This window comes from Gymnoscopelus braueri (genome assembly GCF_963280865.1).
Source record: "Gymnoscopelus braueri genome assembly, chromosome: 6".
Lineage (NCBI taxonomy): Eukaryota > Metazoa > Chordata > Actinopteri > Myctophiformes > Myctophidae > Gymnoscopelus > Gymnoscopelus braueri.
This window is the reverse complement of record NC_137607.1, coordinates 3300018-3324606: the sequence shown is the minus strand read 5'-3', so window position 1 is coordinate 3324606 and position 24589 is coordinate 3300018. Positions and strand designations below refer to the sequence as shown.

Below are 24589 nucleotides of genomic sequence, written 5' to 3'. Positions count from 1 at the left end.
AGCCAAAGTGGTCCATCACGACAAGCTCAAGCCGTACTATTCCAGAACCCCACTGGACAATAGTTGGGTCTTCCAGAGTGCAGACACATGGGCACCAGTGGAAGTGCCACCCCCGGCTTCGGATGAGAGCCGCAACGACCCGGACACCGCTGACCCGGACGCCGCTGACCCAGCCGCCGCTGACCCAGCCGCCGCTGACCCAGCCGCCGCTGATACAACCGCCACTGACACAACCGCCGCTGACCCAGCCGCCGCTGACCCAGCCAACACTGATCCAGACACCGCTGACCCAGCCACCGCTGATCCAGACATTGGTCCCCTCAACCTGTGGGACACCCCGTCGGAGGACGAGAACGCTGCTGCAGGAGCCCTCCAGGGTCCCTGCTCTCCTACACCAGCTTCACAGAGCCTCAGCCAGCCACCTGACAGCCCTGCTTGGTCTCAGCTGGATGAGGCCGACGTCTCAGATCCAGAGCAGGGTTGCATCCAGTACCTGCCTACGGTTTCGACCCCTTTCCGTAGGCCTCAGAGGGTTCACAAGGCACCGGACATGTATGGTGATTGGGTGAGTTACTGAAAACTAAGAACTAAAGACATTTTTTCTGAGTCACTAAAGACTACTAAGAACTTAAAGGGATACTTCACTTTAGGGCCGGGGACACATTTAAAAAAAATATTAAAAATAAATGAAAAAAGTTATGGAAAATTCATGGCCCCCTCACGCATTAGAGTGTCCTACTAATGTGTGAGGGGGCCATGAATTTTCCATAACTTTTTTCATTTATTTTTAATATTTTTTTTAAATGTGTCCCCGGCCCGAAAGTGAAGTATCCCTTTAAGACATTGTTTTGAGTCATTGAGCACTGTTGAAAACTGAAGACATTTTGCTGATTTAGCCAGTAGTGAGATCATTGTTCATGGAGAGGGCAAGAATACGCCCTGATCTCGCTGGGAGCAACGGTAGTCTACCCGGAGCTCCCCAGTTAAGAAAAGAAAGAAAGAAAAAAAAAATGGTATTTTGGTATTTTTGCATTGATACTCTGTTCAGGTCATGGTTAAGCATTATTGAGTTTTCTATTGTGAATACGTTGATCTCTAACTAATGACTGCCCTAAGCTGGGGAAGAGCCCTTTTCATCCAAAGACTGCACCGTGGAATATGTTGAGAGTTGCTAAAATGTTATTGTTCTCTTCATTGTATATGTATGTGACAGTGCTGGAGTAATGTTAAGGGACTAATCATTATCCAGAGTGGGGGTAGTGTTATATGCCAGGCCTGTGCCTTTAAGGGGGTGGGGCCTGGGAGTGAAACGTGATGACGTTGACGCACTGCTGTTGTGCCGGTGCGGAAGTGATAAGCTGCGAGTGAGTACCGGGAGAAAGATATTGTAACAGAAAAGATCACAAAGAGAGAAGCATCCGTTGAAAAGTATAACCTGTATGTTCCTGCCTGACCGTCAGTAATAAATGATACCCGTTCTCTACCAAGAAGTTGTATGGACTAATTCTATAAAGGTTACCACGTTAAACGAGCCACGTTTCCAGACGCTCCCAACCACGGTTCGGAGCTACAGAGGAAAATAGGTAACATGGTGAAAGAAGGTTGCTTTCTCCTCCTTGCCTGCAAACTCCCAACACTCCTCCAATATACATTTTGCTGCCATGCTGTATTGAAACCCGCTTAATTTAACCCAGTAGTGGAGTCCCAGCTTGTTTCTCCTGTACCTTAAAGGGGAAATCCACCCATTTTCAATATTTAACTATGTCATTAATATAGCATAAAGGAGTTGTGTGGAAATAAGAAAAAATTTAAAAAAAAATTAACATTGCAAAAAAATTTAACATTGCAAAAAAATTAACATTGCAAATTACACCATGATGAGTCATCACAGTGTAATTTGCAATGTTAATTTTTTTGCAATGTTAAATTTTTTTGCAATGTTAATTATTTTTTTAATTTTTTCTTATTTCCACACAACTCCTTTATGCTATATTAATGACATAGTTAAATATTGAAAATGGGTGGATTTCCCCTTTAATGGTACTTCCCCCATTTCAACCAGCAAGGCTGGTATAGGCGTTGTTTTAAAAGCCCCACTACAACCTCTCAGTGCTTTTGCTTGCACTCGGTCAAGTTTGCATAGATGTACTTTTGCAGCTGCCCCAAACACTATACTTCCATAGTCAAGAGTGGATCTGATCATAGCTTGATATATCATGTGACATGTGACCACCCGATGTACATTGTAACATCCGTGGCCATGAGGTCAGCACTTTATAATTGAAATGTGAACGTTTATGTAGATGTACGGGCTGTAAATGGACAAAGAGCAAAAAGCAGGTTGAAGATCCGCCATGACGCTCTGGACGGACGAGCGTCGTGTGATCCATGGCTAGTGGCTACCCTTGCTATTCAGTTCATTCAGTAAAACATGGACTTGTTTGACAACAGTCATGTTATTGTAAAACTTCCTACAATGACCATGAATTCCACAACACATTCCAACAACACACATTTGATCTGCTAGGACTGCTGTAGCAGCTATGCTAGCACACTATGCTAACTGCTTAGCTTATTGTCCTTATCCACGGTGTGGGTTAATATGTGACGCAGTAACATTCTCAACACAAACACACATTCTGTAGTGAAAACAACAAGAAGATACAACATGAACTTTACCTGATAAACTATAACAATCAATGACGTCACTGAGAGTCTCCAGCTTTTAATCCGTTTGAAGCGACGAGGAAAACAAGACAAACAGAGAGTTGCCAGATTGTGTGAGAGAAATAAGCATCGGAGCTGATGCGCGTGCGCACTAACGTGAAGTCCGACGCGTCGGGTTCAGCATTGGTGAACTATGACCCGGCAGTGATAGGCACTAACCAATGGGACAGATGCTTCCTGCGGTCACTCCACTGGGCGGGGTTTCACTTGTAGTTTTCTTTCAGTGATCCAGCCTCCAAATGCAAGGAAGAAGACCCAGAACAAAAGGCCAGACACATGCGCTCATATTTCAATCAATGTAAACATCCTGATTTGACACTACTTTGACACTGTTTACTTTACCCCATCTGAATAGCTTATGTGAGCTTAATAAATAAAGAATAGCAGAATAATACATTACTAGACAAAATAAATTAGAAGTTTTTTTTTAATTAATTCTACAGTTTCACATATAAACGTGGGCTACAAAAAAAAACTAAACATCTCTCTGCTTTATTTTCATGAATTGCACCCTTCTACCACATCTGTCATTCATAATTATTGATGTAATTCACATGTAGCCTACTTAAACCATCTATTCTCAGTAAAAAACGGTAAAAAAAAACTACATTTCTTATACTGCTTTTTTCTGTCCACACCAAATCTCTTTGCCAAAAATAGTCGATCTACAAGCTCACAACGCGTCGCGGCTATTTTTGGCAAATGTTCCCCCCAGAATAGGCATGCTGGGCCTGGGGTTCATGTGGTTAATGCTATTCATAATAATGTAATGGTGTTTTCATTTTGTGAAGGTGCACTAATGTTTTCATATTGCTGGATAATATGGATAATATTAATATTTTAAATTGCACGTGCATCATGTTGAGTGGTGTTATTCCTCTGTCTTCACTTCAACAAATCACAATAGTCAAAGAACTACACATCCGGAAAACCAGCATTTTTTTTGGCACTGCCCACCACAGATCAGTGGTTCTCAACCTGTGGGTCGGGACACCAAGGGGGGTCCCAACATGATTTTGGAGGGGTCCCCAGATGACAGTCGAGTGACGATTTAAGGACTTTTAAGACCTTTTTAATACCTCAAAAAGAAAGAAATGAAAGAAGACCATTACTGCATCAAAAGTATTCAACAAACCATAAAAACTGGTCAAACATTGGCCAACTTGTCAAATAATATAAGAAAATGCAAAAATTGTGAAAACAGCAGGAGGCGTTGTGAGCTTGTAGATCGGCTATTTTCACAATATGTATCTGTGGAACCGAAAATGTAATTTGTTCATCTCGCCACAGGCTACTCTTATGGTAGCTGCTGTTAGGCAGTGATCTGCACAAACAACAATATACTCTTAACTCGCTGAAACCAAAACCGTTTAACTTTAAACCTATAAATTGGCTATTTGAAAATAATGAATCTACAAGCTCGTAGATGAGCTATTTTCAAAGAATCTTGAAAAAAGTTATGAAAATAAAGTGGTATATCATTGACACACAGTACTTTAACAACACAAATCTTGTATGGGGGGTGTGTGTTCAGGTCAAGGACCACTTAGCAGAGAGAGAGATGAAGCAGAGACACATTAAATATACGGGATGAAAATGTTTTACACCTTTTTTTTAAGCCTTCACCATCATCATCACCATCACCATCATCCTTTATCCTCCACATCTTTCCACCAGGTCCTGTCGGCCATCGCTGCTCCCAGTTCTTGGAATGCAAGTCCTGGAGATTGTGTCAGGAGGATATGTATGGGAACTGGTTCCTCTGGACCATTGGGGTAGACGCCATAGCAGGATATCTGATGTTACTTAAAGCCTTCCATGCAACTTGATGAAAGGCTTTCATAAGGTAGATCACCATATGATTGTTGAGATATTTGAGACTAGCTCACACAAGAATGTGGCTGTAGTAAGTCTGCAGCAGACCTCCTGTTGAAGACCCATGAACTAAACCATCCCACAATAGGTATTTGTAACAACAAGACTATTCTGCAAAGTAGTCTACCTTCTATATAACTCCATAAACTCCTTTAAATCCGTTATATGGGTTTACACTGCCCTCTAGCGGCCAAACAGATCACTGGCCAAAGTTCCCTCTTGCCCCCTTCTACTTCTTCCCATCCTCTGTTTACACATATAAACCTGTGATAAAGCTGATACTGATTTGTTCTTGCCACTCAGCTACACACATCCAGCAATAAATACAAAATAATCACTCTCTAGTAGCTGTGAAAACTGTGGCACCAAGTTGCTGGTGAAGAATGTGGACATAACTTCCTCCAATTACCCACTGATCAATGACTGGAAGCTTCAGCCACTCAGACACAAGATAATCTGCTGTAAATAATCAGCTACAAAAAAACAACAACAAAAACAAAAACATTTTAAAAAAGCAAAAATGTAACAATGACAGACCACAAGATGGGGGGGGGGTAGCTGCACCTGCATCATAAAGGACCTCCATCACCCTTCCCATGGACTGTTTGCCCTCCTACCCTCTGGGAAGAGGTACAGGAGCATTAAGGCTCGAACAAGCAGGATGCATAGTAGCTTCTTCCTGAGTGCAGTGAACAGCGCCCCCTGCCAATCCCCCCCCCCAGGCCTACTGATCTAAACTGATTGGACTGGACTGGACATGATGTGTAATTGCACTTTTGAAATGCTATTATTTCTACTATATGTGCTGTGTTGGAAGCTTTTTTAGATGAATTTGCATGTCACACATTTAAAAACCAAATGTTTGTTTATGCTGTTTTTATGTTTGTTATGCTGTTTTTAGTCTGGGTCCTTTATGTTTTTAGATAAGCTTGATGTTTTATGTTACAGTGCTAGTGACTGAGGGGGAACGATATTTCATTCTCTGTATGTATGTAAGTACATGGAGAAAGTGACATATAAAGTGATTCTGATCAGTTCTCCTGTCTGCTCCATTAAGACAGAGTCCAGGTGTGACTTGGGATTTTGTAATGTGATGTAACATCACATTGCAAAATTCACAACAAAAAAATAATAAATCTATAACATATAGTTTTAACCAATTTCAACCTGGCATCCCTCTTTTGGGCATGTCATTGTAGTCGGAAACTCCAAATTATTTGTATCGTTTTTCACACATTTTCTAAAATAGCAGCTTTACAAGCTCAATTGTCTAGATTAGCAAGAACATAAAGGTGTGTAGAGATTCTGACTTGCCCATTGGTGTGCCTTGGACACAAAGTATGAAAAGCACTGCATCACAGTGTTGTCCTGAAGAGCTTCAACAAACATAAGCACAGAGCTCATCAACAGAGACAGTCATTATCACTGCCTCCAGGCAAAACACAACACACTTGTTCTTCATCTACTGATGGATTTATTTGGCTCAATCACAACTTTCTCAATCAACCGTCAAACTGTCAATACATAAAGATATAAAATAAACAAGAACTCACATTATGCAAATTATATAAACATAACAGTAGTGTAAAAGTCATGAACACACAAAAATAAACTACACCTAAAAATAAACATTACTGACTGCATACAACTGTAATGAAATGAGTCTGTAAACCAAATGTCCATAAAGAGACAATGCAATATTTATATTTAGACAATGCATAGTGATTTTTTAACCTTTTTCTCAACAATTTAGTCGTTATGCCAATTGATTCCTCTCCACACACACATGTGTGTGTTGTCACTGTTGTTGTATCCTACTGACTCACCTGCCAGTGAGGAGCCCCCACCAGGAGGACGGCGTAGAGCCTTCGTCCTACTCCTCCCGCCCAGGACTCCCTGCTGACAGGTGGCGCCCCAGACCGTAGGAGTTCTTGCAGTGACACAATATCACCTTCACCTGAACACGGGCCAATTGTGTTCATATATACGCTCAACAAAGCCGGATGCACAACGTTGGATTCAAACCCACTTTAACACTGTGCCACCCGAACACGGACAATGCAATATTCTTATGTAGATAATATTTAGACGATACAATATTCACATTTAAACAATGCGATATTCTTAAGTAGACAATGCAATATCAAGATACATTTTTAAACAATGCAATATGCATATTTAGGGAAAAAAAACATCTTTTTCCACTTAACACATTGACTGCCAAGGACACAATACTAGTCATCTCAAATCCAACTCTTCACTGCCAAAATAAGGTAAAACCGCTGGCAGTGGCGAATGAAATAATTAATTAATACCTGGCAATGAAAGCTGAGAACAGCAAATCCACTATAGATGTGCTGATGAGACTTTAAACCATGTCGGTTAAAACCCTCGCACTATTCGCAGCTGAAAGGCTTCAATTCAGTGTGAATTGTTTGAATGTGTTTATTTAAGGTACTCTGATGTCCGTACGCTTTCCTACACTGGTGACAGTGGTAGGGCTTCTCTCCTGTATGACTTATCTGGTGACTTTTGAGATGACTGCTCTGGCTGAACCGTTCCCCACACTGGTCACAGTGGTAGGGCTTCTCTCCCGTATGAATTATCTGGTGATCTTTGAGATTACTGCTCTGGCTGAACCGTTCCCCACACTGGTCACAGTGGTAGGGCTTCTCTCCTGTATGAGTTCTCTGGTGACGTTTGAGATGACTGCCCTGGCTGAACCCTTTACCACACTGGTCACAGTGGAAGGGCTTCTCTCCTGTATGAGTTATCTGGTGAAGTTTGAGATGACTGCTCTGGCTGAACCGTTCCCCACACTGGTCACAGTGGTAAGGCTTCTCTCCTGTATGAATTCTCTGGTGCTGTTTGAGAGTACTGCTCTGGCTGAACCATTCCCCACACTGGTCACAGTGGTAGGGCTTCTCTCCTGTATGAATTCTCTGGTGAATTTTGAGAGTACTGCTCCGGCTGAACCGTTCCCCACACTGGTCACAGTGGTAGGGCTTCTCTCCTGTATGAATTATCTGGTGATGTTTGAGAAGACTGCTCTGGCTGAACCGTTCCCCACACTGGTCACAGTGGTAAGGCTTCTCTCCTGTATGAATTCTCTGGTGCTGTTTGAGAGTACTGCTCTGGCTGAACCATTCCCCACACTGGTCACAGTGGTAGGGCTTCTCTCCTGTATGAATTCTCTGGTGCTGTTTGAGAGTACTGCTCCGGCTGAACCGTTCCCCACACTGGTCACAGTGGTAGGGCTTCTCTCCTGTATGAATTATCTGGTGACTTTTGAGATGACTGCTCCGGCTGAACTTTTTCCCACACTGGTCACAGTGGTAGGGCTTCTCTCCTGTATGAATTATCTGGTGAAGTTTGAGACTACGGCTCTGGCTGAACTTTTTCCCACACTGGTCACAGTGGTAGGGCTTCTCTCCTGTATGAATTGTCCGATGCTGTTTGAGACTACTGCTCTGGCTGAACTGTTCCCCACACTGGTCACAGTGATAAGGCTTCTCTCCTGTATGTATTCTCTGGTGAACTTTGAGATGATCTTTTCTAATGAACATTGTCCCACACTGATCACAACTAAATTGTTTCTTTCCTGTTTGACTCCTCTTGGATGGCTTTTGCTTTAATGATTTCGGGTTCTGGGACAGCTTGTTTCTCAAAGACAATCTTTGTCCTTCCACATGTTGCATCTTTTGTGATTCCAGTATGTTTACAACTGACTTATAATCCCTGTTCTCCCAGTTATCACTGTCATCAGTATCAGATTCAGAACAGTGTGAAGAGATGAGCTGGTCATTGCTAGTTGGTTGTGATGCTTGTATTGTCATGTGTTCAGTTGAGGTGCTGGCTTGAGAATCTGTCTCTCTGTTTTCATCATCATCTTCGCTTTGCACTACCAATAATGTCATCAATGACCCTCCAGCCTCCCCTGAGCTTAGAAGCATCTCCTCCTGTTCCTCTTTAGTCTTTGGCGGTTCTAGTTTCACCTGGACCAGACTGGGGCTCCTCTCCTGCTGTTCCTCTTTAATCTGTGGAGGTTCTAGTTTCACCTGGACCAGACTGGGGCTCCTCTTCTGCTGTTCAAGGGAAACCTCTTCTTTACACACAGGAAGTAGAGTGAGGTCTAGAAGGAGGAAAGAGGAGGGAGAACATCAGGGGAGAACAACTCAATAGCCAATTTCCAATTCCTCAACGTCTGCCTCCTCAGCACTCCAGCACGAATCAGAAATGGTTCACATAACAAATGTTCATTTGCTTTAGGGGGAGCACAGAGTGAGTAGAGAGGAGGCTCCCCAAGCCACTTGGAGCGATGATAAGTGAGTGTACATTAAGTGTAGATTTTAGTAGCTTTCCCGACTTCCCTAACCTTTAACAGAAGCGTTGAGTGCCCATCTATTTTGTTGGCAAGGATGATGAATTGATAAATTAATACCTGACAGTCAATGTGTTAATACAATAACACTGCTTACTTTGCAACCCTTTTCTGTTGGTTATTAAAAACTTTAAGCAACATTAAGGAGATCCGTCCTCAAAATACTGTATAGCGCGTAGCTTGTGCATCGGCTACTATAAACATATGATTCTGTAAATACAGACTTCTCTCTGTAGTAGTCAGTTGAAACATACAGTAAATAAAACAGTACATACCTATCCTGTACAACTTTACTACAGGTTGCAGCATTGCATCAAACAGTCCATGTCCCTGGTCCATCTCTCTCTGTTCCTCTGACCATGTTAATGATCTTTTGGAGGCCATCTCTCTTGATAGCGTAGATCTCTCCCTGTGGTGCTCTGTGGAAATAGAATAAAAAACATTTAGTTTTCATTCATCAACCTTACATACCACAGAGAAGATCACTGACGAGCTTCAACAATACAGTGTTGGTTTTATGTTCAACCAACATCACATTTAGAAGACTTTCATGATACTTTTAAAAGACTTTCCAAAAGACTCACTTCTAAAGAATTTGTCACAGACAGGGCTCAAATTTAACTTTTTTACTTGGCAGAACTGCTGCTACCAATTAAAAAAGTAAGGAGCACCAGAACACATTAGGAGCACCCATATGTAATCATGTATTTATTTATTTTACATAATTAATACAAACTTTAATATAACAATGTGGTTTACAAATATCATACAAAGTAGCCTTAACAATGCATGGTAGACCACTGGGACTTTATGTAATATAGGCCGTATTGTCTAGTTCCTTTTCCTTCAGTTTCGTTCCCATCAAGTGGACCTAAATAATCTCTGCTTCTTAAAAAAGATCTATTGGTAGTAAGTAAGAATTTTTTTTACCGACATCTGATTTGGCGCAGTATTTTTATAATTAGAGTTTAAAAGTCGGTACTATATTCTTAGCAGCGCAGTAATACTTTCAAAGGGGTGGTGCGGTTTTTGGCACGTGATTCCCGTTACAACCAATGGAGTCGCCTCTTCCGCCTCATCATTTCCTGCAACAACAGCCATAGCAACGGTAACGTCCGAAGAAAATAAATCAAAACAAAGAAAATATCCTTCAAAAGCACGTCAAAAGGACTCGAAACGATGCTATATGAATCTTATGTCTGTCCAGAAAGAAGAGGTTCAGGAATTTACACGGACAAGATGGGATACATGTACAACAAGCCATGGATACACGACGGTCGTCTGTCCCGACCGAACTTCAACCAGGTGTTTGCACTTTTACATTTACTGTTGTTTATGTACATCTACATAAACGTTCAGATTTCAAATATAAAGTGCTTACCGCATGGCCATTGATGTTACAATTCTGTATGGTCCCGCAGAAATACCCGTACATTCCGTATTGTTCAATAAAGAGTATTCTTAACCGATCGGTGGCCATTTCCTCATAGATTTATAATGTATCAGAGTGCAATACACCTCCCATCCGATAGGGTCGCGTGGTTGAAAGGATATGGTGAAAATGGCCACCGATCGGATTAACAGGCTTTTTATTGAACAATACGGAAGATACAGGTACTTCTCTGGGCCCGTACATAATTGTAACATCCATGGCCATGGGTAAGCATTTTAAATCTGAAATATAAACGTTTATGTAGATGTACGGGCCGAGAAAGTGCAAACACCTGGTTGAATGTTTCAGAATGTTTCGTCCTGAGGACGCTGGATTTCACGCAACATTCTACCAGCGTTTTGACAAAAATACATTAATGTGATTAATGTGAGGAAAACGGCAGAAGGATCAACTCTCTCAAACAGAAACGTCAGCAGGTAACACACACACACACACACACACACACACACACACACACACACACACACACACACACACACACACACACACACACACACACACACACACACACACACACACACACACACACACACACACACACACACACACACACACACACACACACACGGAGGGGGGGCTCACATTTTAACATGAGACTGAAATAATTTATTGTGTTATCAGATAAAAGCATTGAAAATAGTAGATCTACAAGCTCACAACACATCACAACACGTTGTGAGCTTGTAGATCTGCTATTTTCAATAGATTTATTTGGGGGGGAGACACATTTGAACATGAGACTGAAATATTTTTTTATGTTATCACATGAAAAAAATCAATTGAAAATAGCATATCTACAAGCTCACAACACGTCACGTTGTGAAAGTAAAACTACCTCAAAATTCTACTTGAGTACAGTAGCCTACTTGAGTAGATGTACTTTGTTACTTTACACCACTGAAAGTACAGGTACTAAAAAAACGTACAGTACTCAAGTGAATGTCCACCACTGCATCTCACCAGTGCTGATAAAGCCCATAAGCTAATTGGCAATATGGCCAAGTAAGAGATTGTAAACAAAACATGCATGTCAATATTGGACTGTCAAATATTGATTTGTTATTTTATGATTGTATGGGTGCTATTACTGTATTTTAAACATTTTTGTGTCATTTCATCCATGTTCCATCTCTGTGATAACTCAGACATCTTTACATCGTTAACAGCTAATACACCAGATGTTGTGATTGATAAAGAGTCCAGGGAAGTGTCTGTATTAGATAGCCTGCACCTTTGACTCTAGCCTGGAGGAAGCCTTTATGACAAAGGTCATTAAATACCAACCACTCCTAAAATACCATCTCAGAGCTGGGCTATTAGGTGCAGACTATTTGTTTTTATATTTGGCAGCCTATAGGACATACCCACATACTGGCTGTTAGAGGGTTTCAAAAACTTTGGATGCCCAAAAAGGAGGTAAAAAGGTTGGCAAAGTATTGTGCTGTAATTGGCAGCCGCCATATATGGCGGAGACGGTGTTACTTATACCCTTAGAGTACTGAGTAACATGTTTATTGTATCGTGAAGACATATGCCAGGATTATGTGAATGTAACCTTACTGCACCTATAATATTTGTGTCCCTGTATGTTTCTCCTTTATGTGAACATAAATAAATGGTTAAAATGTGTGTGTGTGTGTGTGTGTGTGTGTGTGTGTGTGTGTGTGTGTGTGTGTGTGTGTGTGTGTGTGTGTGTGTGTGTGTGTGTGTGTGTGTAAATGAACCACCCTTCGCTGACCGCTACAAGATCTTCTGTGAGAGTCATCCGCCATGGCTTGTAGTTGACCAAGAGGTGCTGAAAATAAACCAGCTACGAAGGATGTTCGTAAACACAGTGAAGAAGCATGAGGATCTTGATGCTTCAAACTACAGGTAACTCAAATACTATGTGTCTTTGACAGTTCTGGGAAACAAAACAAAAACCTTTATGCTGAAAAGTATATTATAGATGTATTCCATCACAAAAACGTCTATGAGAGTATATTTAAACTAAATTGGCGATCATTGTTAATACATCTTTATTTATACACTTGTGCTCATCTTTCCCTAACATTTTATGTTGCAGGCAGGATAAATTGAAGCGGAGGTTGACCCCTGATTTCCCCCAGCTGGTTTTTCACTGCCCTACCAAGTGCAACATCTCTGAACATACATACATGTCCTTCCTAGGTATTGTAGGAAAAAGGTTTGGTGATGCAGGGCTGCAAGACATACTCATTGAGTCAAGTTGGTGCCCCAAATCCATCAATGGTGTGATCAGTGGTCATCCACAGGAGATGCAGTCTGCACTTTCATATTTTGTCATATTTGTATACTATTTTGCTGCCGTTGCACTGTCAACCAACATTTCTCTGTTCATACCTGTGAGTGACACAGAAGGCCTGATCTGTGTTCTGTGGGAGGGTTGATGTACAAATGACACATGCTGTGACACACTGTATTTTAATAAATATTTCATACCATATGTTGTAATAATTTGGAGTTTTAGTGTATTTATTTTACTCTAGTCCATTTTTGGCATTATTCCAATCTAGGGGGCTGATTTTCAGCCATTTTGGGCCAAGGAGTGCTGCTTTTTTTCTCCTACCTTTCAGTACACAGTAGGTTGTGACATTTTCTATGTATGAAATATAAGCTTTTAGCTAAATGTACTATGTGTATGTTTCATTGTGCTGGGCACCAATCACTTCAGTAGAAGCGTTTTCTTTCTACATTTCATGATCAAAATTCAAACATGAGTACACTAAGGCACCAATACTTGTTTCAGATGTTAGGTACATGTATTTATGACATTTGAGAAAGATTTTGTGTTGCCAAAATCAGTTTTCAATATTTTACAAGCAAAAATAGCAGCACACGTTTTTTTAATTTTGGTTATTCACACATTTCTGGCTTGTGAAAAAATACTGCAGGATTTTGTGCGGAGGTATTTTAACCCAAAGTCCACAAGGGTATTGTCTATGCAAAAATGCATTGAAAAAGTAGATCCAAGACGTGGGAACGAAATTCATTTTCTAGGCACTTTTTGGAGGGTCACGACACGGCCTAATATTCTGGGGCCAGGATTTAAAATGTAGTGTCCTGACTCTGTCCCTCATCCATCCATCTCTTCAAAGAGACTGAGGTATCAAACATCTCCAGATGAGGACCCTCTACACTGATTCCATTCAATCACATGTTCATCTATTTTTTCTGTTCCACTTCATAGCCTATTTAGATAATATAATTGGAATTTCTAAGTTATACAATAATTCCAAAGTAAATCTAACATGGTATATCTCATTACATTGGCCATATTGCCTATAGCTAAGCCTAATGTCTAATGAGCACGTCCGTTTTTTTTATTGTTGTCATTTACATTTGTCAAAAGGCTTCTGAATATTTATTTACACACACACACACACACACACACACACACACACACATTCTCTTTCACAGAGAGAAAGACTTTCTCTCCGTAGCTGGCTCCGCGGCTCAGATCGTTCCTGAACTTAAATGGTTGAAATAATATACGTTCTGACAAGCAGTGAGATCGCACTTAAAGCGCTGGAATAACAGCGACGGCCCACACCGTTGTGTCAATGAGTTAACTACACGCTACATGCTATTACAGGGCTCGATATTAACGGTTGTCTGCTTCTCCTGACAATTAAATATTAAGGACAAGCAGATTAAAATCTTAGTTGTCCGTCGGACAAGTTAACTCTGCACTCTCTCGGTTATGCAAGGTAATGGAGAAGTCTACTCATTGTTGTAGTTGCCTCGTCGCTCAGTGGTCCTTCTGGCCGATCTACACGGTCACTGCTTTTTTCTGTTCTGGCCCCACAGTGGTGGAATGAACTCCCCACTGATGTCAGGACAGCAGAGTCACTGCCCATCTTTTGCAGCAGGCTGAAAACCTACCTCTTCAGGAAACACTATCCTTCCTCTTTGCCTTGCCTACTTGTTAACTAGTTGTACGAGCTCTTGTTTTATTGGATCTTGTTCATTCGATACACTTATTTGTTTTAGCTCTTGCTCATTTGATTTTCCTATTTGTCTCATCTGTTTAAGAAAGTAGGTAGCTGATATATTGCACTTTTACCTTAGAGCTAGGTATACTCTTAGTTGCTCGTTTTAGAAGAGAATTTACTTATGACTTCTGGTGATTAGTAGTTCCCTTCCCTACCTATGTTGAATGCACTTACTGTATTGTAAGTCGCTTTGGATAAAAGCGTCTGCTAAATGACTGTAATGTAATGTCATACTGCAATGTGTTGTGTGCTTGTAGATCGGCCATTCTGAAGAAAAAAAAAAAGTTACGGAAAAACACTAATCGTCCAATTAATTTTTTCACGTTCAAATCCCATGCCATCGAACAAAGCTTCAAAGCTACAAACTATTTGGGTCAGCTCTAAATATGTTTTTAAATGGCCATCGGCCTTCCCTAAACATATATATATATATATATTTTTTAAACACAAATGGCCACATCATAGTTTCTTTTAACAACCAATCATACTAATGGTCCTATGATTAAACGTATTCATTCTCATCCATATAAGCTCATTTTTACACGGACAAGTAACTTTAGTGTGAATGGGACATTTACTTGCCTCAAAAAGTTAATGTCAAGCCCTGAGTACCATATAAATACTGTAGCTATTACAGTAAGACACAGAAATGTCATTCTCTGTCACATATAATATACAATGTTAACATACATTTATAACAAGCATAATTCAGATATAGCAGCATTATCAGTCACAATGTGCATGTGTCATTTTAAAAGAAAATGACACATGACACAGGCTGTAACATAAACACATTATGTCAAATAATGGAAATACAGCATTTCATTATGTTATATTCAATTAGTTCACATCATATCTTATTTAAAGTAATATATTGTCTCCGGTTTTGAACCTTGCCCACTGATCTGATGTGGAGAGTTCATATCTAGAGAACATGAACCCAAATTTTTATATTTTCTCTCTGTGAAATGTTGAAGTTGTGTGTATTGTATTAGAATAGAACCATTGTATGGGATATCAACCATTCCAGGCCTAATGGCTACCCCTGCTATTCAGTTCATTGCAAACATGGACTTGTTTACAAGCTTGTAGATCGGCTATTTTCACTGAATGTTCACCCCAGTACAGAGACACAGGGATTAATGTGGTTAAAATAAGTAAGTAAATAAAGAGTGGTTGTAATAGCTTTAGTTGTATTGTTAACAGGAAGGTTAGCATCCCCATCTACTGTTAGCATTCAGCTCATGTTAATAAATGTATGTGTTAGATGTAGGTCCTAATAATGAGGTCACAACAGTCATGTTATTGTAAAATCTTCTACAATGACCATGAGTTCCACAACACATTCCAACAACACACAGAGGTTATTTTCCATCATGTCGCTGTTGGAAATTAGAACAATATCTGGAGCAGAAACAGAAGCAGTGTCAGAGAATGATTCACTGATGTACATTTTTACTATTAACTACTTAATTTACATTGAATAAAAGCTAAAAAGCTTAATTTTTGAAGAAAATATAAATCTTTCCTTCTGGTTCATTCTCTTTCCTTGCGGAACTTGGCTCCACCTCATTCCTGACGCCCCCCCCCCCCCCCCAACTGTTTAATGTACATGTTTTTCTTTTTGATTACTACTCGTTTATATGAAGATTTTGCATAGTATAGTTGTATATGTGTCTGTCATTAAATGTTTTGATGAATTGAGTACACAGGACCCCAATGGAAACAAGTTTTAAAATCCTCTTAGCAGACCTTGTATTGAACTGTACTTTCCTGTGCTTTTATTTTGCAAACTGTTTAATAAAGTATTCAATCAATCAATCACTGGTGTGCCAATAATCACGGTAAAGCTCACCCTCTCATGTCATCTTGCTTTATTCTAGGCCTAGTAGCTACCCTAGCCCTGAAACATGACTGTCATATCATGACAGTCATGATGAAACATCAACCTGGTGTTTGCACTTTCTCCATTTACAGCCCGTACATCTACATAAACGTTCAGATTTCAAGTGCTTAGGCCTACCTCAATCATACCTGTATCTTCCGTATGGTTCAATAAAAAGCATCTTAATCCGATCGGCGGCCATTTTCTCACCGAGTTATAATATATCCGGGTGCAATACACCTCCCAACCGATAGGGTCACGTAGTTTAAAGCCTATAGGGATCGGGCACAGTGACGAGTCACCGATAACTCCGCCCACTTTCGACGCCATCTTACATGACCAGTGTGATGCTCTGCTACATCACTCTGTAGTCCTATGCTTGTTGACAAACTTTGGTAAACTTTTACACCTAATACTAAAAAAAACTACTTTTTGTACTTTATATATACCAAATAAAAGTCCAAATCAAATTAAAAGTCAAATTCCTTCTCAGTTGGCATTGTTTAACCCTCCCTGAATATCTATTATTGTGATTTTGGGGCAACATTTCAGGCAATGTTGAGGCAATTATGTATGTGAGCAAAGTACAGCACCATATTCAATCACACTCACACATGATTGCTGTGTGTGTTTCATAGTTTCATGTTTCATAGTGTGGAGAATTGCAGGCCTCAATACAGAGAAGCATTACACAAATGGAATACTGTGATTAGGGGTATGTCTAAAGAAGTCTCATTTGCAATAAAACTGTACTAGATCTCTCCATACAACCACTGGTTATTGTTTAATAGCATCTTAGGCTATGCAGTAACAGCTTATTTGACATAAATGTATGTTTTTTTTCTAAATGAGGGAAAGTAGAGGAGTTCTCACACAAAATCTGAGGGCCTCTGCTACAGGACTATGTTGTTATAGTGATCATCCAAGATGGCCACCGGGACTAGTCCTTCTGGGCCTGGCCACGCCTTTCGCCCGATCCCTATTGAGAAAATTCGGAGAAAATGGCCACAGATGGGAATTAAAATGCTTTTTATTGAACAATACGGAAGATAAAGGTACTAAGACCCACCCGATGTAAATTGTAACATCCGTGGCCATGAGGTCAGCACTTTAACATTGAAATCTGAACGTTTATGTAGATGTACGGGCTGTAAATGTAAATGGAGAAAGAGCAAAAAGCAGGTTGAAGATCCACCATGACGCTCTGGACGGACGAGCGTCGTGTGATCCATGGCTAGTGGCTACCCTTGCTATTCAGTTCATTCAGTAAAACATGGACTTGTTTGACAACAGTCATGTTATTGTAAAACCTCCTACAATGACCATGAATTCAACAACACATTCCAACAACACACATTTGATCTGCTAGGACTGCTGTAGCAGCTATGCTAGCACACTATGCTAACTGCTTAGCTTATTGTCCTTATCCACGGTGTGGGTTAATATGTGACGCAGTAACATTCTCAACACAAACACACATTCTGTAGTGAAAACAACAAGAAGATACAACATGAACTTTACCTGATAAACTCTAACAACCAATGACGTCACGGAGAGTCTCCAGCTTTTAATCCGCTTGAAGCGACGAGGAAAACAAGACTAAACTATACACACAGAGTGTTGCCAGATTGTGTGAGAGAAATAAGCAACTAGGTCTAGGAGTAGGAAAACAAGCCCAAAAGAAGCAACGAGGCCGTTATGAGCACTTTGACCTATACTGTATACATTGAAAATAGCTGATCTACAAGCTCATAATCACAAGCTCACAAGAATGTAGATCTGATATTTTCAAAAAATAACTTGAAATAAAATGTGGAATATTTTGATGTTTTTTTTAAACATTCTAAGGGACGAGTCGAAATTTAGGAAATGGGGGGTATGGAGGAAAATAGGGGAGGGTCATGCCATTTTAAATTTAGTCCGAGGGAGGGTCAACTAATTTTACTTTGAGTCCAAGGGAGGGTCATGCAATTTTGAATTAATAAAATAGTCCGGGTTTTTATAAAAAAAAAAAATTAGTTTTTCTGAATTCAGGAGAACTGTTATCAACACAACATCATCTACCCCTCCGTTTTTTCCTCAATGGTACTTCCTAACAACACCGTTTTCCATTGTTCCCCCTATGTGTCAATCATTGTGCTTGGCCTATCCAGACAGTGGGCGTGTTCAATATTTGGCCAATCAGTGACGCTCTTTTTGGTGAAGACACCATTTCAGCTCGTTGTGGACAGCTTCTCTGTCGGTCTGGTTGGTGTAAACAGAACATCAAGTATGTCGTCGCACAACAGCGGGAGAACAAATGTCTGTAAGAAAAGCTATCTACACAGAAATTTAAGAGTTTCGCTGCAGACTCTCTCTGCTGAGGAAAGTCTCATCAAAATTGAAAATTCAATAGAGAGGAGAACAAACGACAGCAAACTCAGAGGAGTTAAACAAGTACTCCTGGAATTGCTACCCTGTGGGTGTGTTGATTTTGACTTTGGCTTCGAGCTGTTCTGTGCTTTTTTCAATGGTCGACCAAAACGACGCTATTTTCGGGATAGTCTCATAGACGAGACATCCGGCATCCCTGTTTTAATATACAGAGGGAAATCGGGACAACAATTCATCATTTTAAACGATGGGAGTGTTGCACTGGAGAGCATTTTTCTTCACCTGGTTGAGGAGGATGAAGAACAGCACGAAGAATATGGAGAGGAAGTCACTGCTGAACTCGTACATCGTACCATTGACTCCATGGTCAATGAGTATGACAGAAATGTTTCCAAAGCCCTACGCTCAGTATCTGCGGGTAAAAGGGACACACAATTTGGCATGTGTTCCACCAGAGCTGCCAAGCCGTTGAGAGACCTTGAACAACGACTGGAGGCGTGGGAGGCCTGCAAATCTGAGGCGGAGGTTTCGGTCAACCAGAGGCTTGCTGACCGCATCAAGAGTCTGAAGACTAGAGTAGACGCTGCCACAGAGAAAATACAAGCTGTTGCAGGGAGATGGCCCCCAGAAAGAGTTGGCGATTTGGAGACAGAGAGATCCTCTCTGCAGGAGTCACTGGAGCATGTCAATAAATTAAAGGTAACATAATCTGTATACTGTTAATCACAATCCTTTGTGCAACTACAAACAATTTTTTATTGTATGTTTTAAATAGATCTACAAACACATTGTGAGCTGTTAGATCAGCTATTCTCTGTTCATCATACAACAAAGTGTATATAGGGCTTAAGTGGTGAAGGCTGGCTCAATTTTTATGTGCACAAATTCTGTATTAAACTTGTGGTGTTTTCATGTATAGTTGAAGGAGACACCGTACACAAAGCAGTGCTTCAGACAAGCTGTGAAGAGGAAGGCAGCTCAAATTGCAGATGATCAGCGGTTCAAAAAAAGAGCCAGAGGTGCAGGTCCCAAAACTATGGTGGATACTGAAGATGAGATTTGGTTGGCCAAGTGCATAGGTAAATGAAGTACACTAATTTAATCAGTTCATATATATATATATGAGAGAGCTGACAGATGACCCAAACTATAGTCTTATTTGGCAGATATATATATATATATATATGAAAGAGCTGACAGATGACCCAAACTATAGTCTTATTTGGCAGATATATATATATATATATGAAAGAGCTGACCGACGACCCAAACTATAGTCTTATTTGGCATATATATATATATATATATATATATATATATATATATATATATATATATATATATATATATATATATATATATATAATGAGAGAGCTATATATATATGAATGAGAGAGCTGACAGATGACCCAAACTATAGTCTTATTTGGCAGAGTCAGACAATGGCATATTAATTGCAAGAATACTGATTCATTTAACCCATTAAGACCGGGGACACATCTGTGTAATTTGGGGATTTCTTTGGCTATTCAAAAATAGCAGATCTACAAGCTCATTGCGCGGCAAGTGCTGCACTATGAGCTTGTAGATCTGCTATTTTTTGGAAGAATTGCTTTTTTTAAAAAGCGAACATTTGTAACTCAAATCTTTGCTTTGCTTCTGGGGGGTCCCTAGAACAAAACATTTCGAGATGGGGGTCCGGAGCCAAATACATATCTAAAAATGTTTTCTAAATCCTAACAGTATGTTGCTATATCAGTGGTGCTGCAACCTTTCCATGTCAAGGACCCCCAAAATGATATGCATTTGGCCGCGGACCCCCAGCTCAAAATATGTTGTTCCAGGGACCCTCCAGAAGCACAGATCTGAATTAGACATGTTCGCTTTAAAACACACATTTTCATCCCCAAAAATAGCAGATCTACAAGCTCATAGCACGGCACAGAGTGCCACGCTATGAGCTTGTATATGCTATTTTTGAATAGCCAAACAAATCTAAAATGACACAAGATGCTTTTCCAGTCTAAATGGGTTCCAGTCTAAATGGGTTAAAGCCAATGACTATCTTCTAAAATGTTTGGATTCACTCTTGTTTTCAGAGGACAAAACTACAGTTCATGGGCGCAGGCATGAAAGTGTTCTGTACACTCATCATAGAGTGAAGAACAGGGATCTGCTGAGACTGGCAAACTTCAGAAGGGAGAAATATGGACTTCCACTGATTGGAGCTGTGTCCACAGTCACATCAAGGGCAAGACCAACACGCCTGCGATCCCTCCAAAGCAAGAGACATGTAAGTATTTCAGAATGAGATTTATGCGTGTAGTGTGCAATATTCATTAGTGACAAAAAATATCCAATCTACAAGCTCACAATGCTTTGCAACACAACATGTTATGAGTTTGTAGATCGACTATCTTTGGTGCAGAGTTAAAAGTGGGGTCCAGGAACCCCCAGCTTTCTTTCAGGAGATTCCAAATTGACCCTAACTCAAACATGAACTCATAAGGGTCCATTTGGTCACTGGTTTAGCATTATCATAGCCATCATCACTATCTGACTGTCTAGGGTCCTCAAACGGGCTTAATGCATGTGGATGAATGTAACAACTCTTTGTGTAATTATGGTACATACCATCGCTGACTCACTCTCTCGTTCTCTCTTGCAGAAATTCAGTCACTTGGCTCCAGAAGCAGACTCCCATCCCACTCCGGTACCTCCATATTCACACATGACCTTCCCCTGAATCACCCGCTCGGCCATCTCATCCTCCACACACAACAAGCCATCCTCCAGTCTCTCGCCCCATCCTCACTGTCCACCTACTGGACTGCCTGGAACAACTTCCAGCTGTTTCATGCCACCTTCGCCCTGCACTTCCCGTCACTAGACCTGGCCACACATCAGCCACTGCCACTACTCCCGGTCCATGCACTCATCCACCATCCGAGTTTACATAGCCGGCATCAATTTCATCGTCAAACTCCTCACCGGCGCCGCTCACCCCTTTCACTCACACCCGCACGTCTCACTGCTGCTTAAAGGCATTAAACGCCACGAGCCTCACCACCCTCCTAGCCGTCAACCCCTCACAGACAACATCCTCGCCGACTGCATCACCGTCCTCCGTTCCGGTCGCTCAGACCCACTCACAGATTCCACACTCGAGTCCCTATTCCTCCTGGCGTTCTACGGATTCCTCCGCTGCTCAGAATTCACCTCCACCAACACTAGGTTCGACTCAGCTCGCCACCCCTGTCTGTCTGACCTACCATACTCAGCCCGATCCACCCTCATCTACACCCTCAAGCACAGTAAGACCCGAACACATCATACAAATCCTGGGTAGGTGGTCATCGCAAGCATACCACACGGACATCCGCTCCAACTCCCACGACCTCCTCCAAGCCCACATCGCACTCATCCGTTAAAATACCGCACCATCTTTTGGGGTTTCGGTGCGACCAGGTCGCCGAACGACCACGGGCCCCAAAGCCAAAGTCCCCAGGGTCCATTCCCCAGACCACCCGGCCCCCCGCCCGCTCCTCTCCATCCCTCCTCCCTACCTCCCCTCTCATCGGTTCCATATGTGTCCTCTTGGGGTTACAAAAACACCCTAAACGAAAGAAAGATTGAGCATCTATATGTTCTATTTTTCATATTAACTACTAGTACTCGTTTACAATCAAGCTGTCAAAAACACAGAGTCGGGCGTGAGTTTGTCTGTCTGTCTGTCTGTCTGTCTCCTCCGATCATAAAGTCAGTTTCCATATGCAACAGAAAACACTACAAAGCTTCATATCGGCATGAAAGCATCAAATAACCAAAGTAGACAAAATAGAGACCAATAACCACAGAGTGCAAAGAAAGAGTAGCGTGTCAGACAAACCAAAATGCGACACATCTGGCAAACACAATAACGCACGCACGCACACGTGCGCGCACACACCGAGCCGCCCCCACCCTAGGAAAGTGAGCGTGCGTGCGCGCACACACATCGAGCCGCCCCCACCCCGCAAACTTTACTCCACTCTCCTAGGAAAGTGTGAGTGTGCCGTGCGTGTCTCACACACCAGCAGTCAGCAGACAGACGCACGCGTTATGTGTGCGTAATGAGCGCATGCATTGATAAGGCAACAACATTGTTTATTAGACATTATCAAAATTAATATAATAGTGCTTTGCAATCACTCTATTATTATTATTAGAGCCGTCGTCACGGGGAAAGTGCTATCATCATTACAAGCCCTCTGCACCCCACACACACACACACACACACACGCACACACACACACACACACACACACACAGCACACCATCAGCTGTCACATTCCCTCAGAAAGCACTGACTGCAGTCAGTGCTTTCTGAGGGAATGTGACAGCTGATGGTGTGTGTGTGTGTGTGTGTGTGTGTGTGTGTGTGTGTGTGTGTGTGTGTGTGTGTGTGTGTGTGTTCATTGATATATGCATATATATAAATGAACGTTATTAAAGCGCTGCACGTTTGCAACGCTATTAAGTAAAATGTCAAAATCGATCAAATACATCTACGATAGTCTTGATCTAAGGCTAAGTTAAATAATGTATTCATTTAAAGTAACTATTTCAAAGTGACTTTCCACCACTGGGAACGGGTGACGTCACTGTAGTCATGTTCGTATCAATGAACCGTCGGAACGATGGGAACGTGTCTAACGGGTCTAACGGGACATTTCCCTCATAAAGGACTCATAAGGTCAGAATAACGGCCAGCAGAGCACCGTTAGGACCGCTGTAGCATCTAATGCTATGCTAACTGGTTAGCTTATCAACGGTTAACGGCACACACACACACACACACACACACACACACACACACACACACACACACACACACACACACACACACACACACACACACACACACACACACACACACACACACACACAACTGAAAACAACGAGAAGATACAACATTTACCTGATAAAGTGAATGAAGTCTCCAGGTTTTAATCCGTTCCTTTAGGGATGTGTTCTAGGTTATAAACAGGTTATAATCAGGTTATAAACAGGTTATAAACAGGTTATAAACAGGTTATAATCAGGTTATAAACAGGTTATAAACTGGGTTTAATCAGTTCGTACCAGGACGTTCTTCCACAAATAATCTCTGAATGGTGAACATGTGAAAAGTTGTGGGAGGCAACTAGTGGGGTTGCCAGGTTTTGCGAGAGAAATAAGCAAAGAGGTCTGTGAAAAACGAGCCCTATAATTGTATTGATATCTACTATTTCTATTTGCACTATGAACAAATATTGAAAGTATAAAATGATTGAATTGACCATAGTTATTATTTAGATGTTTATTTGGACGGCGCAGTGCATATTAATGAACATCACACATGAAATGTAAATGTGAATATACCGGATTTAACAAGAATATCCGTAGTCCCTCAAAACTTAGTCCATTATGTGTTATGATTATTGTTAACATGTCTGCCCTGTGAAATGTTTGTTTACAAAGCCTGAAAAGGTCAACAGAAATGTAATTTATATTTAAATGTTCCAATGTTCAAAGCCAAATACTAAATGATATCATTATTTGTATGATAATTACATTACATTACAGTCATTTAGCAGACGCTTTTATCCAAAGCGACTTACAATAAGTGCATTCAACATAGGTAGGCAAGGAAACTACTAATCACCAGAAGTCTGAAGTGCATTTCCTGCAAAAACAAGCAACTAAGAGTATACCTAGCACTAAGGTAAAAGTGCAATATATCAGCTACCTACTTTCTTAAACAGATGAGACAAAATAGCAAATGAGCACGAGATGATAATGAATCATCATCTAAAATGTAATGATGGTATCAGTCCTGGATGTGTTCTTGGCTGGTTAAA

General features: G+C 41.0%; 2 protein-coding genes across 2 annotated transcripts in view; one reads left to right on the top strand and one right to left on the bottom strand.

The window, feature by feature from the left end:
- LOC308086410 (uncharacterized protein) overlaps positions 1-17909 on the bottom strand; it is a gene marked incomplete at its 3' end in the record, with an annotated part of 38032 nt that extends 20123 nt beyond the window's left edge. The window contains exons 1-3 of the mRNA XM_080429931.1: positions 17856-17909; positions 9259-9402; positions 8598-8734 (exon numbers count right to left, since the gene is read on the bottom strand). Of these exons, the coding sequence (XP_080286057.1) occupies positions 8598-8734; positions 9259-9367 (246 nt within the window). The 5' untranslated portion in view covers positions 9368-9402; positions 17856-17909. The remainder of the gene's footprint in view (positions 1-8597; positions 8735-9258; positions 9403-17855) is intronic.
- Positions 17910-18606: 697 nt separating this feature from the next.
- On the top strand, positions 18607-22056 carry LOC308086409 (uncharacterized protein; the record flags this gene model as incomplete). The annotated part of the gene is made up of 4 exons (XM_080429930.1): positions 18607-19406; positions 19627-19786; positions 20807-21000; positions 21598-22056. The coding sequence occupies exons 1-4, from the start codon at positions 19071-19073 to the stop codon at positions 22054-22056; spliced, it is 1149 nt and encodes a 382-aa protein (XP_080286056.1). The 5' UTR covers positions 18607-19070.
- Between the last annotated feature and the right edge of the window lie 2533 nt (positions 22057-24589).